Source organism: Convolutriloba macropyga, chromosome 12 (genome assembly GCF_964194025.1).
Source record: "Convolutriloba macropyga chromosome 12, txConMacr16.3, whole genome shotgun sequence".
In the NCBI taxonomy this organism is placed as follows: domain Eukaryota; kingdom Metazoa; phylum Xenacoelomorpha; order Acoela; family Convolutidae; genus Convolutriloba; species Convolutriloba macropyga.
In genome coordinates, this window is record NC_134479.1 from 9,665,041 (window position 1) to 9,677,354 (window position 12,314).

The following is a 12,314-nucleotide window of genomic DNA, read 5'->3' on the forward strand; positions in this document are numbered from 1 at the left end:
CAAAAGTAAACGTGAACAAAAAATCTTACCATTGCTGACAAATTGTCGAAAAATCAGCCGTTGACCCGCTTGACGTATATTGGGATTGAACAAAAAGAAAAAAATTAGAGATAAAAACTGACAGAATTTTTCAAAGCTTCAATTTTTTTTGGTGTGCAAATTCTGCATATTTAGTTAGATTCTGAAATTACACTTTATTTGGTTTCTAAACTGAACGCTATTCAGCATAATAATAATGCCAGCTATAGCAATGTCAGCTATAGCTAATACCAATCGTTTTAATGAACTTTGATAACCTAATGCACAATGACTTAAAAACCGGGCTTTATATGCTTATCCTGTTTCTTTTGATCTTTCGATATTGCTCGTTTGACTGGCCGTAATCACCACATTGCGTAATTCAATGTGTTAAAGAATATAAATCCATTCAGTTGAAACAGTAAGTGAGGTAAGTCAGAAGTAAAACGTGAAAATCGTGACTTATGTAAAACGTGATCAAAAGGTAAAGCGAATTTGAAAACACGAGAGCGCCTAAATAATACCCGTTGAGTGGCTGACAGCGGCTATCAAAAACAATGAAACAATATTTCTCGTACGAAAAAAATTATCTGCCAAAATATAATAGTTATCACTTCGTTTGAGAGGATATGAAACGACCATCACATGCAACAAGGCAACACTCAAAAAGTCGCTAATATTTTTTGAAAATTGTTGGTCATAGAAACCATTAGCTAGGAACTGAAACGATTAATTTGATTCATCTATTCCTCATTGACAACCGATTACACCAATCATTTAGGAGAATAAAGTCAATTCAAGTTTTTTTTCAACATTCCGGTAGAAAAAAAAATAGTTTTCCCTGAACCCAGATGATATTTGAAATAGACACATTACCATGTCCACATTCGAAAAGTATCTTGAGTAAAATTTGAATTATCATTTTTGATTAGTTCTGGCTTTTGTAGTTTTTATTTTGATTATCCAACTGGCAAATTAGGTTTCCAAGGGTTTCGCATTTTCACATCATCGTATGCGAGAAGCAACTCCACGAGATTGTCTCCAATCATGTCTCGAACCTGAAAATATACGATGATAACTATTAATTTCTATTTCTCTATAGAATCTGCCTGTTAGTAATTTAAATGCTTGATAGTTTTTCTGTTATTTTCAGATGCTGTTAAGTCAGTTTTCCATTCTTTAAAACCTATATTTGTTCGCACATTTATTTTTCATACCGAGAACCTTTTATTCAAAACAAAACATGAATTTTGGCTCTAATGGGTGTCACTGCAAATCTTGACATTTCTCGCCGTCTAAAACTTGCTCATTTGTGATATTGAACATATAAATGCTTATACGTTGCTCGACAATTGTGACTTAATTCAACCTTCCATCGGCTCTCTTCTTTTAAACCCGAAATTAAAAGCTTACAAACTGTGTGCCCAAATAAATGCGCTCAAAATTGATGACACTATATGTATGTATGGCTATTTCGCACGCTGGCTAATTCTGAACTAGGCAAGTGTCATCTGACGTAAAGCATTTTACAGTATTTTACAAAATTTTACAAAATACTGTCTAAAAATTGCGACGTACCATAACGTGGAGTCTTTCCCTGTACTTCGAATATAGAGTGTCATCTTCAGCTGGTTCTTCCAACTCAATGGAGGTTGCGGTTCTGCTCATGTCCATCATCGATACGAATTTATCTAGAAACAACACATTCATAACTACCATTTAAAAAATATCTACCATAAGCACATCAAAGTCATTAAATTAAATGGAGGCTGTGATAACGATGTCTAATGTCGCAATAATGACATTTTTAATATTGCGTTAGATCCAGCTAATCCTTATCTATCGCATGCATAGTGGTGATTATTGAACCATTTCAGGGGAAATGAGAAATCATACTATGAACAATCAGATGCAAATAAGAGAACATGATATGACATAAACCTGAAGATAAGAGTGGTCGCTTAGAATTTCTAAAAAAACATTATGTGGCATGAAAGCATATAAAGCTCTGCGCTCGTTGCCCTCTCTGTAATACTCCATTACTAGAGAAGGGAAACATTAAAGTCAGGGGAAGGTTCAACTTCCAGTCGCTACTGGTATTTGATCGCAAAATTAAGCTTGAAACAATTTTAAATGAATCTGATCTGTTTGACATTAGCCTGTTTTTTAAACGACCCAGAGAATGAAATTATCCTCAGCAAGGACTATTTATTGAAAAAATGTGCGTCATGGTAAACCCCATATAGCATGTAAAATTTTTTCTCAGGAATTCAAAATTGACACAAAATGATTAATCTCGAACTGGTTTTTGGATCTGCATAAAATTGTCCCAATTATCTGGGACATTTACAGTCCGTAAGAGAACAGCGCCTACAGAGCAAGCTCAGACTACGATTGTATTTCAATAAAATTTTGTAATGCGAATAGTCCATTCAGCTCTTGCATCAAACAGTCTGCGTCAACTCATAGCCAACGGTTATGTGAACAAAAAACGCAAGGATTGGACTTCTTCATCTCAAATAAGAAAAGAAAAAATCTTGTGACATATTGGAGTGTTTGAATTTTAAATTAGTCCTAACCTCAAATCGGACACAATATTTTTTTGGAAGCAATCTTGACTCAGTACCTGTATTATCAACAGACGCAAACTTTACTTGACGAGAAACAATAGCTCCCTCATCAGTATTTAACAGCCGAAAAATTGCAGTTTCATTAGATTCGACAAATATGGTGAAATCGGCCTCTAAATTAGAGGTCTGTTAGTGTAATACTAAAACCAAGCCACATTATACTCAAAGGAACTTTGATAACTTAATACATAAGAAAAATGACTACAGTCTAAATTTTTTAAGTGTTCCGAAAAAAGTTCTAAATTGGTTTGCCGTATCATTAGATTTAATATATACGGCGAACTCGTCCTATAAATTGGAGGACTATAAGCGTAACGCTAAAACCAAGTAGCATTATTCTCCAAGAAAATTTGATAACAATGCATGAGAAAAAAATGACAACAGCCTAACTTTTTTCTAATTGTCAAAAAGTACTAATTGGGTCCGCAGTTTCATTAGATTCAATATGGTAAACTATTAGGAACTTAAACAAAACCGAGTAACGTCGGAAGAATTGCTCTCGAACGACTGGTGCGAGCTCTAACCAATTGCAACCTGCTTCGACCAATTCACTGGGGCTTCAAATAACCCTCTAGGGGCTTCTCATAAGAGTTTAATATATATCACCACTAAGATTTAAAGTTTAAAAATGACACCAATTTCGGCGCACTTATCATTTGACTTTTAGTATTAAATTTCCGCCAATTGAGTTCAGCTGTTTGAAATTGTGATTGAGAATTTCGGATCACGCAAAACACAAAAAATCAAGGGCGTAAAAGTCACTCGAAGAGTCAATAAACAGTCAAGCAAAAAATTTGCAACATAGCTGGCAAATTGCCAGAAAATAGCCATTATAGCTTCATATATCTGTAGTCTCAAAAAAAGATAAAAAGACAGACCAGAAAAAAAACATATTCTTTTCATTAGGGGTTGAGATGTTAAATTTTGATTGAGAATCTGTACAACTTACTGCTGTTTCAATTAGCTGCTCTTAAATGACCTTCAATTAGAGTGACAAGCACTCATTTGACCTTATCTCTTTGAATTAAAGCAAAGAAAAGTCAATTTCAGAGTGCGGAAGTCATTTTTAAGAGTGAGGTAAGTCACGTGTGACCAAAAATTTAATCACGCCAATGAACAAAAAATAGCTCCACTAAGAGTGAAAAATGACGTCACGCAAGCAATTCAGGTGCATGAACGAATGAACAAAAAGCAGATTTGAAGTGGTTGCGACCTCATATGGTCGTAACAAAAATCGTGACGACGAAATAAATAAAACATAGCTGGCAGATTGCCAGAAAATAGCCGCAATAGATTCGTAGATCGACAGTCTAAAAAAACAGTAAGACAGACCAAAACATTCGTCTTTTCATTGAAGGCTGATCTGTTATATTTTTATAGAGTGACACACACCCATTTGACCTTATGTCTTTGAATTAAAGTAAATAAAAGTCAATTTCAAAGCGAGGAAGTCATTTTTGAGAGTGAGGTAAGTCAAGTGTGACCAAAAATTTAATCACGCGCATGAACAAAAAACTCGCTCCACTAAGAGCGAAAAATGACGTCACACATGCAATTTAGTTGAAATTGCATGAACGAATGAACAAAAAGTGGCTGTGACGTCATATGGTCAAAACAAAAATCATGACGACGAAATAAAAAAAACTAAGAGAATGCCAATAATAGCCCCAGCTATCGCTGTGCGGCTATTAAAAACCAATAGAAGGCCAATAATAGCCTCAGCTATCGCTTAGGGGCTATTAATAAAAAAACACACTCACATTTACAATAATTGCTCTTCGAGAGCAACTAAAAACTCTACAGTTCTGAAGAAAACAAGAAAAACCGCAGAAAAAAATAATTTCCTTATTTTTTGAAAATCTTCCAATAAAAAAAATATACCTGCAAAGTTGCAAAATACCCATGAGCAATAGGCTCCGAAGAAACAATAACTGATCAGCGGGCGAATTGCTCTCAAATGGCGAGCTCTAGTTTTCCTCAGTAACTAGCTGCGGCTTAGTGAGGCTAGCTTTAGCTTAATTGAAGTAGGAAGGGGTTCGTTTGAGCATGGGGAAATGTGCGTGTGGGGTTATGTGTGAAATGAGGTGGAGTGGGAGGTGGCGGAGGGCGAATTGGGGGTTGTGGGAGGGGGAGAGGGGGTCCAAAGCATGAATAAATATCGTCCTTTAAGTTTCGGTTCGTTAACAGTTTCTGTAAATCACACACGTAGAGACTAGTGAGCCGGAGGCTATTGGAGAACTTAATGCCCTCCAGGCATTACCTGTTTGTCCCGTTTTGAAAATCGGTAAATCGCATAAATATTTGTTTTAATCACATAAACAAGACCAGCAGGACTAAAAAATTGGGCTGCATTACGGGTGGAACGATGCGCATGGGGCGGGGAAGTGGCTGTATGGGAAGCGGGGGGTGGGGGAGGTCAAATTTTAAGAACCGCTCTTCACACCATGAATTTTGTCTCCAAAACAGTTTCGGTGAATTGCATACTAGACTCTAGTAAGCCAACGACTCAGAGAACTTTATGCCCTCCGGCAACAAAATTAGTTTGACAGTAAATAAAAACAACATTAGCTTAGGACTCGTTAAAATTATCAACACTTTTACACGCTTTCAAAACGGCCTAAATTTTAGCAAAAGACCTAAGTTTACAGGAAAAACCTGAAAAAGCCACACGTGAAATTTCGCTCGCTGAGAGGAAATTTTCTCACAAACCAATTTCCCGCTTTCACCAAAACAGCGGTATGAACAAAAAAGCACTCCTTTCGATAAGCTCCAATGTTGCGCAACACTCAAAACACTTCGAACTTTTTCACGCGTTTAGTTTCCTGCTTCAAAATTAACTCAATAAAATTGATTAAAAAAGACACTTCTCCAATACTCCTCTTCGAATCGTAAAAAGCAACGCGCCCTTTTAGTAGCATTTGAGAGGCTGACGGCGGTTATGAAAAATCTTAATTCGAGTTCTCAAAATCTAGTCCCTGCTATTTATTGTAATGTTACAAGCCAATCGCCATATCATTGATACAAAACCAGACTAAAGCTAGAACTGTTCACTCAAGTTGGTAAATTCAAATATTTCATGTTGAAGAGAAAATCACATGCAGTAGTTAAATTTGAACATTCAGTACCATTGCTAGCTCAATTCGAACGCAGACATACTGCAAACTATATCCTGATTGATTATCTAAACTCTACTTTCGAAACTTTCCCATTACGGCATTTCCACAAAAACCTTCATTTGGGAACAAAATGTAAGATTGGGTCAGCGCCGGGCCATTAGCTTCCACCTGTAAAATCTGAGGGCCACAAGAGCTGCAATGGGAAAGTTTTTCTACTTTATTGCTCTAATTTATAAACCTGAGTCGGGGTCGTTCACAAAAATGTCAGCGCCCGTTGCTGACAAAATATTCACATCCTGGCTTTGAATTCCGCTCATAATAACAGCGTTTGAAGAGATCACGCCCTCGAGTACATTACCACTACCCGCATCGGCAATATTGCCACTGGAATTTTCGATATTTATGTTAAGATTGTTTGGCTGGGCGTTACTGTCCGAAGGCAGTTTCGAACCCGCGTCGTCGACCAACGCGGCATTGGTTTCATTGAGAACTGAAAAGCGCAGTTTGCAAATTAAGGCAAAGCTGACCAAAAGTGTACTTTTCAAACATACATGAATATAGATATTTTTGCAGAGTGATTTCACAGCCAAACTTAAACAGATTGAGACAGAGAATTGCAAAAAACTAAAGTCTTTAAGTCAACAGAAGTTACAAAATAATCTTTCACAAATAGTGCATTCAAACTGAAACTCGCGCAGCTGCCGATAAAGCACCGTTGAAACACTTTCAACCAAACAGTCGCTTAAAAATGCTCAGTTTATTGACAAAACCAAAAATCACTGCTTGTAATTACCCGTAATCGTGGGCATAGCTTCAGTCACAACTGCAAAAAAATCCACTCCGTTCGGGTTTTTACATGAAAAAATCATTTGCTAATTATCATTTTAACTTTTTTAAAATTGATTAAGTTTAGTAGTGAATTGAAAGGTGCGGTGGTCAAGTTTAACTTGATTCATACTTCTCGATTAACCAGATTTAAACTAATTTTGCAATTTTTGCGGGTTCATCTCTTAAGAATTTAAATTTAATTGGAAGACATCTAAAAATTCAGAATTTTTTGTTAAATTACTTGTCCTTCCAAGGTCCAAGAAGTCTTGGAATTCTTCAATTTAAGATTGAGCTCCAGCTTCACTTACCATCGGTTTGGCTTTCATTGGCAAGGTTGCTCCCACTAGTTGCTGATAACTTTTTACTGGACTTAGTCTCTTCCTTTTTGGGACTTCCTCCTTTACTACCAGGCCTGTCTTTGCCACCAGCACCTCCACCCTAGAAGTAAAGACAGTTTCCATGGAATTTCATGGAAACGATCGACTTTTTCTCCTGAAGATCAACCAGTCTTAAGGTCTGTTAGAAGGTTGAGAGCGAACAACCTAAATTGTGCATCAGATAAGCTTGACAAGAAGCTCTACTTGTTCAACGTATACTTGGCTAGAGAAATGAAGCCTTGAGGACCAAGAAAGAACGTGAGAACGGGTTATAAGAGATGTCCAAGTTCGAGAGCTTAAGACCAGTTGCTGTAAATGGGTAGCACACTAGGCTTGCAAGCAAGAGATACTGGTTCGAATCCAGTACTGGTCCATTTTCACAGTAGTTGCACCTGAATAGATCCACTAACAAGGTCAATTATACGACCACATCAATGCATATACAGAAAGAGAAATGTCAGTTGATAGAAGACAAAACTTTTAGAAGAGGTGAACAGAATATTCGATTTCGAATTTTAGACAAAAATTGAGGTACTCCTACGGAAAATTGATCAATATTAGAAGGACAGAGGGATCTATTCTGATCTATCTCGCCCTTCCCACCCCCAGATGAGTTGGCATATAGCTTTTACACCCCCCCCCCCCCCCGTCGGATGAGCTTATTTTACGTACTAAAATTCTATATAATAACACAATTGGAAGTAGGGCCATAAAAACACTGGGGTGGGGACAGAATAGAGCGCAAAAAATTAACTATGCAGTTGTCCTCTTTTACCAAATGGCTCCAATAAACTGCATCTCTTCTATCTTCGTAAAACTACCAGAATATTCTACAATAAGCTAGTTTTTTTCAGCTAGTAAAGTACCGCTTTGTTTGCTGCTTTCGAATCTTTTCCACCGCCGTGCAACCTTTTCCCTTTTTCCTTTTTTGACTTTTTATCGACTTTTTTCTTGGTCGAGTCTGGTAAAATTTCCGACTGATTTTGTGCATTTCCATCCATATCCGTGGGCGTATTGCCTTCCGATGGCGCAGTTTTTGGCCGACCAAGACTGGCATCAAATTTGCCCAAATCAGAGACCAAAATATCATTCGGGTCCAAAGCTCGGCAACCTTTTTCGATGCTTCCGGCCGAGCTAATTCTCGGGGATGCAACCCAGCTGGCACGCCGACCGGCTGCGTCTTTGGCCCTATAGGTATCTTGGACAATTAGGGTTCCGCCAGGCGATACAGAGTCGCTGCCGGTTCCAACCGAAGGGGGAAGTAACGAATCAGCATCCTGATTAGTTGGGTAATATGAAAAAAAAATCATTCGCAACATTAGCAAAAATCTTTTTAAAATGCGACGCTACTTGTTATGAACGTGCGAACTGACAACTTTACTTCAGCCTTCTTTTGGTCCCTTTCGAGGGCAAAAATCTATTGTCTGTGCCAGTTTGATTGAGTTCCGCATTCGGTGAGCTTTTTATTGAACAGAAATAAGAATTTAACCAAAAAGAGTTAATAAAAATGGCCGATAATTTTTCTGTAAAGTCTTCATCCAAAAATATGCTAATAGCACTGAGAGAAGCACTAAGATGTATCATTCATTAAAATTTAAGAACGCAATTAAAGCTAACCTTTCCCTTATCTTTTCCACCTCCACCCTTCTTGGCGTCTTTGCCCTTATCAGCGCCTTCCAACGCCTTCTGTCTTCGTTTCTGTTCTTCTCCTGTCAAAACAACGGAACTCTTACTGAAACTACAAAAGTTCAACTGCTTTTCATTTCCATGGGTAATGAGCGCCAGCACTTGCTAGGTTATACCTACTTGCTTTCTATGAACCCCCTATTCACATTATTTAATTTAAAAAATGAATTGGACTGCTCATGATTCCAGATGTTTGTAACGCCATATGAAAAACCTTGCGATAAGTTCCTTCTTAACAATCAAAAGGTAATGATAGGTTATGTTTTTGATGCGATAATTTAGATGTTATCCATTAGCAGCTGCAGCTTACTCTGTTCAACGATGAAAACTGCAAATATAAAATCGATCTTCACATATCACTTCTGTCCATAATAATAAATTTGTGGGCAATAAACCTTTCACACAAAAATTGAGCAAAATATTACAGCGGGTACAAAAGAAAAAGTTAGCGTCAGATTTAACAGCCTTAAGTAAACAAGAAACATACCCTGCCGAATGTCAGAGAATAGACCCAATTGATTCCCATAACTCCGATTGAAATTGTAGGAACTGATAAACCGGTAAATTAATTGTTTTTACAAAAAATACTTTTAAAATGTGATATTTGACTTGATTTCGTAGTTACACAAACTCGGGCTTCTTAATGAGAGGATACAGGAAATTCTATCACTACCAATGAAGATTAGCCCTGATAACTAAGACTAATTAGAGCATAGCTCAAATACAGGGCATCTACAAATACAGGGAATCATGTGTTTTTCATTTGGTTGTTCGATTTTAGTGATCTACTGAGCAACTGCTGTTTGGAAGCACTTTGAGCAGAATCAGCGAAGAATGAAACCAGCATAGAGAAGTCAAAAAGACTTTACGCAAGCTGTGAACTAAGGTATAGCGGAACAAACTTTTGATTGACGTTAGAAGAACAATTTAAAGTAAGAACGAATAAAAAAACCTAGAAGGCCAAATCCTCAACATCAACTCAAAAAAATGCAATTAGCCTTTTGCAAAACCTGCTATCGACATGGCCATCATCACTACTCATATTTGAACTCAAAAATCATCAAAATGTGTGAACAGATCTAAAAAAAACAACGCCCCAATACAATTCAAATGCTTTGAATTTAAAAAAGAAACAGCCGGCTAAGATGGGAGAGACAATTGAAAACAACCAAAAGATTACTGACGAATTGGAGTGATGTTGACTCAAGTTAGGGAGGCCAACAGCATTGAATAAGGGGGCAGAAAAGAGGACTTGCGTTTCTAGAACAACCAAAACTGCTTTTACTCAGCAGTTTCGTTGAAAAATCATCCAAAGAGTACTATAGCATTATGAGAACACAGCCATCAAGGTTAACCAACTTATCCCGGTCTCCAGGATGAAAAGTCAATAAGGTCAGACGTGAACACGATCACACCACAAATTCCATAGAAAGACCAAACTGGCCAAAAAATTGCTACAAATTTTGTATTGCGATAATTAAGAACACAGCAAAATCCCGTACTATTGGTAGATCAAAACAACATTCCATCTATACTCAAAAATGTAAATATAGCCGGTATGCTGCCCCCTACAGCTGCCAACCTTTTTTGACAAAAAAGTCAGCTATTTCATTTCGATGGGGCAGACTTGTTATTAACAGCCTTCGTTAGACGAAATCATTTCTCTGACCTTTAAGGAATGGAGCTATTAAAAATGACTTTAGCGTTAAATATCATTTAGAAAACTCACTGTTAAAAACTCACTGCTTAAGAAAATACTATCAAGCACATAAAAGAAGCTGAAGAGGCATAAACAGAGACAAAAGCACCCTCTAGTTTCGTGCCATGATTGAAATCAAACACTCCTTTCATTGTAGACACACAAGAAAGCCGACAAATTGCCGGAAAACGCCGTCGTTGATGCGCTTGATGCACAACGGGATTGAAATAAAAACATACCCGGCAGATTGCCGGAAAATAGCCGCCGTTGATTCCAATAAGCATGATTGGGATTGAAAGAATAGAAGATATCAAAAAAAAAGATTTTTGAAAAAAAAATATTTTTTAAGTCCGATTTATTTTGGGCATTTCGTAGTTGAGCATACTTCTGTTTCTTAGAGAGAGGATACAGGGGCTACTATCAATACCAATGAGCATAAGAGATTGTAACTAAGACTTAAAGGAACGACGTTCAAATAGCGGGCATTTAAAATTGGGCTTTATGGGTTTATCCCGTTTCTATTTCTGACTTCAATTTTTTATTCTGACTCTGTTCATTTTGAATTGCTTTGCCGAGCAAGTGATGTTCAAACTCACTCTTAACAGAATGAGAGAAGAGAGAAACTAGCCTAGAGAAGTCAAAAAGATTTCACGTAAAATGCTGAAAAAGCGGCAAAATGGTAAAGCGAAAAAAAGTTCGACGAAGTAAAAAAAAAAGGAGCGCTATAATAGCCGGCTGAGAAGATGAGGGCGGCTGTTAAAAAGAGATAAAAATTGACAGAAATTTTTTCTAAGTGTAAAAAAATGTTATATTTCGGTGTGAAGTTTCAGTTAATATCTGAAACTATACTTAACTCAGTTTATAACTGAAAGCTAGCAAGCTTTATACTAATGTCAGTTAGCAATCGCTCTAATGGACTTTGATAACCTAATGCACTAAGAGTTAATGACCGGGCTTTATCGGTTTATCCCTTTCCCTTTGATTTTACTCTTTTACATTGACTTTACTCACTACATTTCTTAATTCAATATGTGACAGAACCCAAAATCCATTCAAATGAAACAGTGAGTGAGGTAAGACACAAGTCAAACATGAAAATCTTGACTTATGTAAAACCAAAAACGTGATCAAAAGGTCAAGCGAATTCAAAAAAAAAACAAAGCAGGACAAGTCCTGACGTACAATTCAAAGAATTTTCATTGACTTAAAAAAATATAGACTTAGAACGGACTATGCGTGAATTGGGAAAACCATTTCCAAAAAAATTAGATCAAATGCCGCTCATGAGCAAAAAAACAACTAACGAGAAAACCACTTTGCTCTTTTGCTGCTTTTAAGCGCGTGACGTCATTTCTTAAATTAACTGGCGTTGAGTTTTAATCTGAACTGTGTGATCAATTGAAAACTCACTAATTACTTTAAGAAATGACGTCACGCGCTTAATAGCAGCAAGAGAGCATTGAAATAGTGGCACAAAAAGATCAACAAAATTGCCTTTTGAAGTTTGTGGCGTGCTAAAATCATCTAAAGCGAAAAAAGAGCGTTAGACGACGGAAGACGGAACAAAATCAAAAACAAGGATCGCCACAATATAACTGAGCTCATCTTGCAGCTTTGCAGCTATAAACACCAGGAGTCAACATTTAGAAGCAAACAGTGTTGAACAAATAACTTTTTGTTCAATATGGAGTTATATAACGTTTTTTTCAAATCCAAGATACGAAAAGGTGAGTTTGGCATAATCTCGCGATATAAAAGCGAAAAATCCAGGTTTGCTCGAGTAGCACCTAGAGTTTAACTAATTTAAAAAAAATGACAACAATGACCCGTAAAATCTTCCAAACGCAGCTTGATTATCATAAAAACACAACGATTTCAATTTAACCTATTTTGGTTATCATTGAAAGATTGGACATAAACTGATCTACACAATAATAGAAATTGAGATCAGAAGCTCTGC

The 12,314-nt window shown here is 36.9% G+C and overlaps 1 protein-coding gene across 8 annotated transcripts in view; it reads right to left on the reverse strand.

Annotated features, from left to right (window-relative positions):
• Positions 1 to 915: 915 nt before the first annotated feature.
• The window catches only part of LOC142350732 (MYCBP-associated protein-like), an 81,941-nt gene continuing 70,542 nt past the window's right edge, over positions 916 to 12,314 (reverse strand). For 3 of the 8 annotated variants that reach the window (XM_075402678.1, XM_075402677.1, XM_075402675.1), the window contains exons 20-26: positions 8,966 to 8,983; positions 8,587 to 8,678; positions 7,836 to 8,246; positions 6,901 to 7,030; positions 6,003 to 6,254; positions 1,597 to 1,709; positions 916 to 1,076 (exon numbers count right to left, since the gene is read on the reverse strand). In XM_075402678.1, the coding sequence (XP_075258793.1) occupies positions 978 to 1,076; positions 1,597 to 1,709; positions 6,003 to 6,254; positions 6,901 to 7,030; positions 7,836 to 8,246; positions 8,587 to 8,678; positions 8,966 to 8,983 (1,115 nt within the window). In that variant the 3' untranslated portion in view covers positions 916 to 977. The remainder of the gene's footprint in view (positions 1,077 to 1,596; positions 1,710 to 6,002; positions 6,255 to 6,900; positions 7,031 to 7,835; positions 8,247 to 8,586; positions 8,679 to 8,965; positions 8,984 to 12,314) is intronic. The other 5 variants (XM_075402676.1, XM_075402679.1, XM_075402680.1 and 2 more) reach the window with 5 other exon arrangements.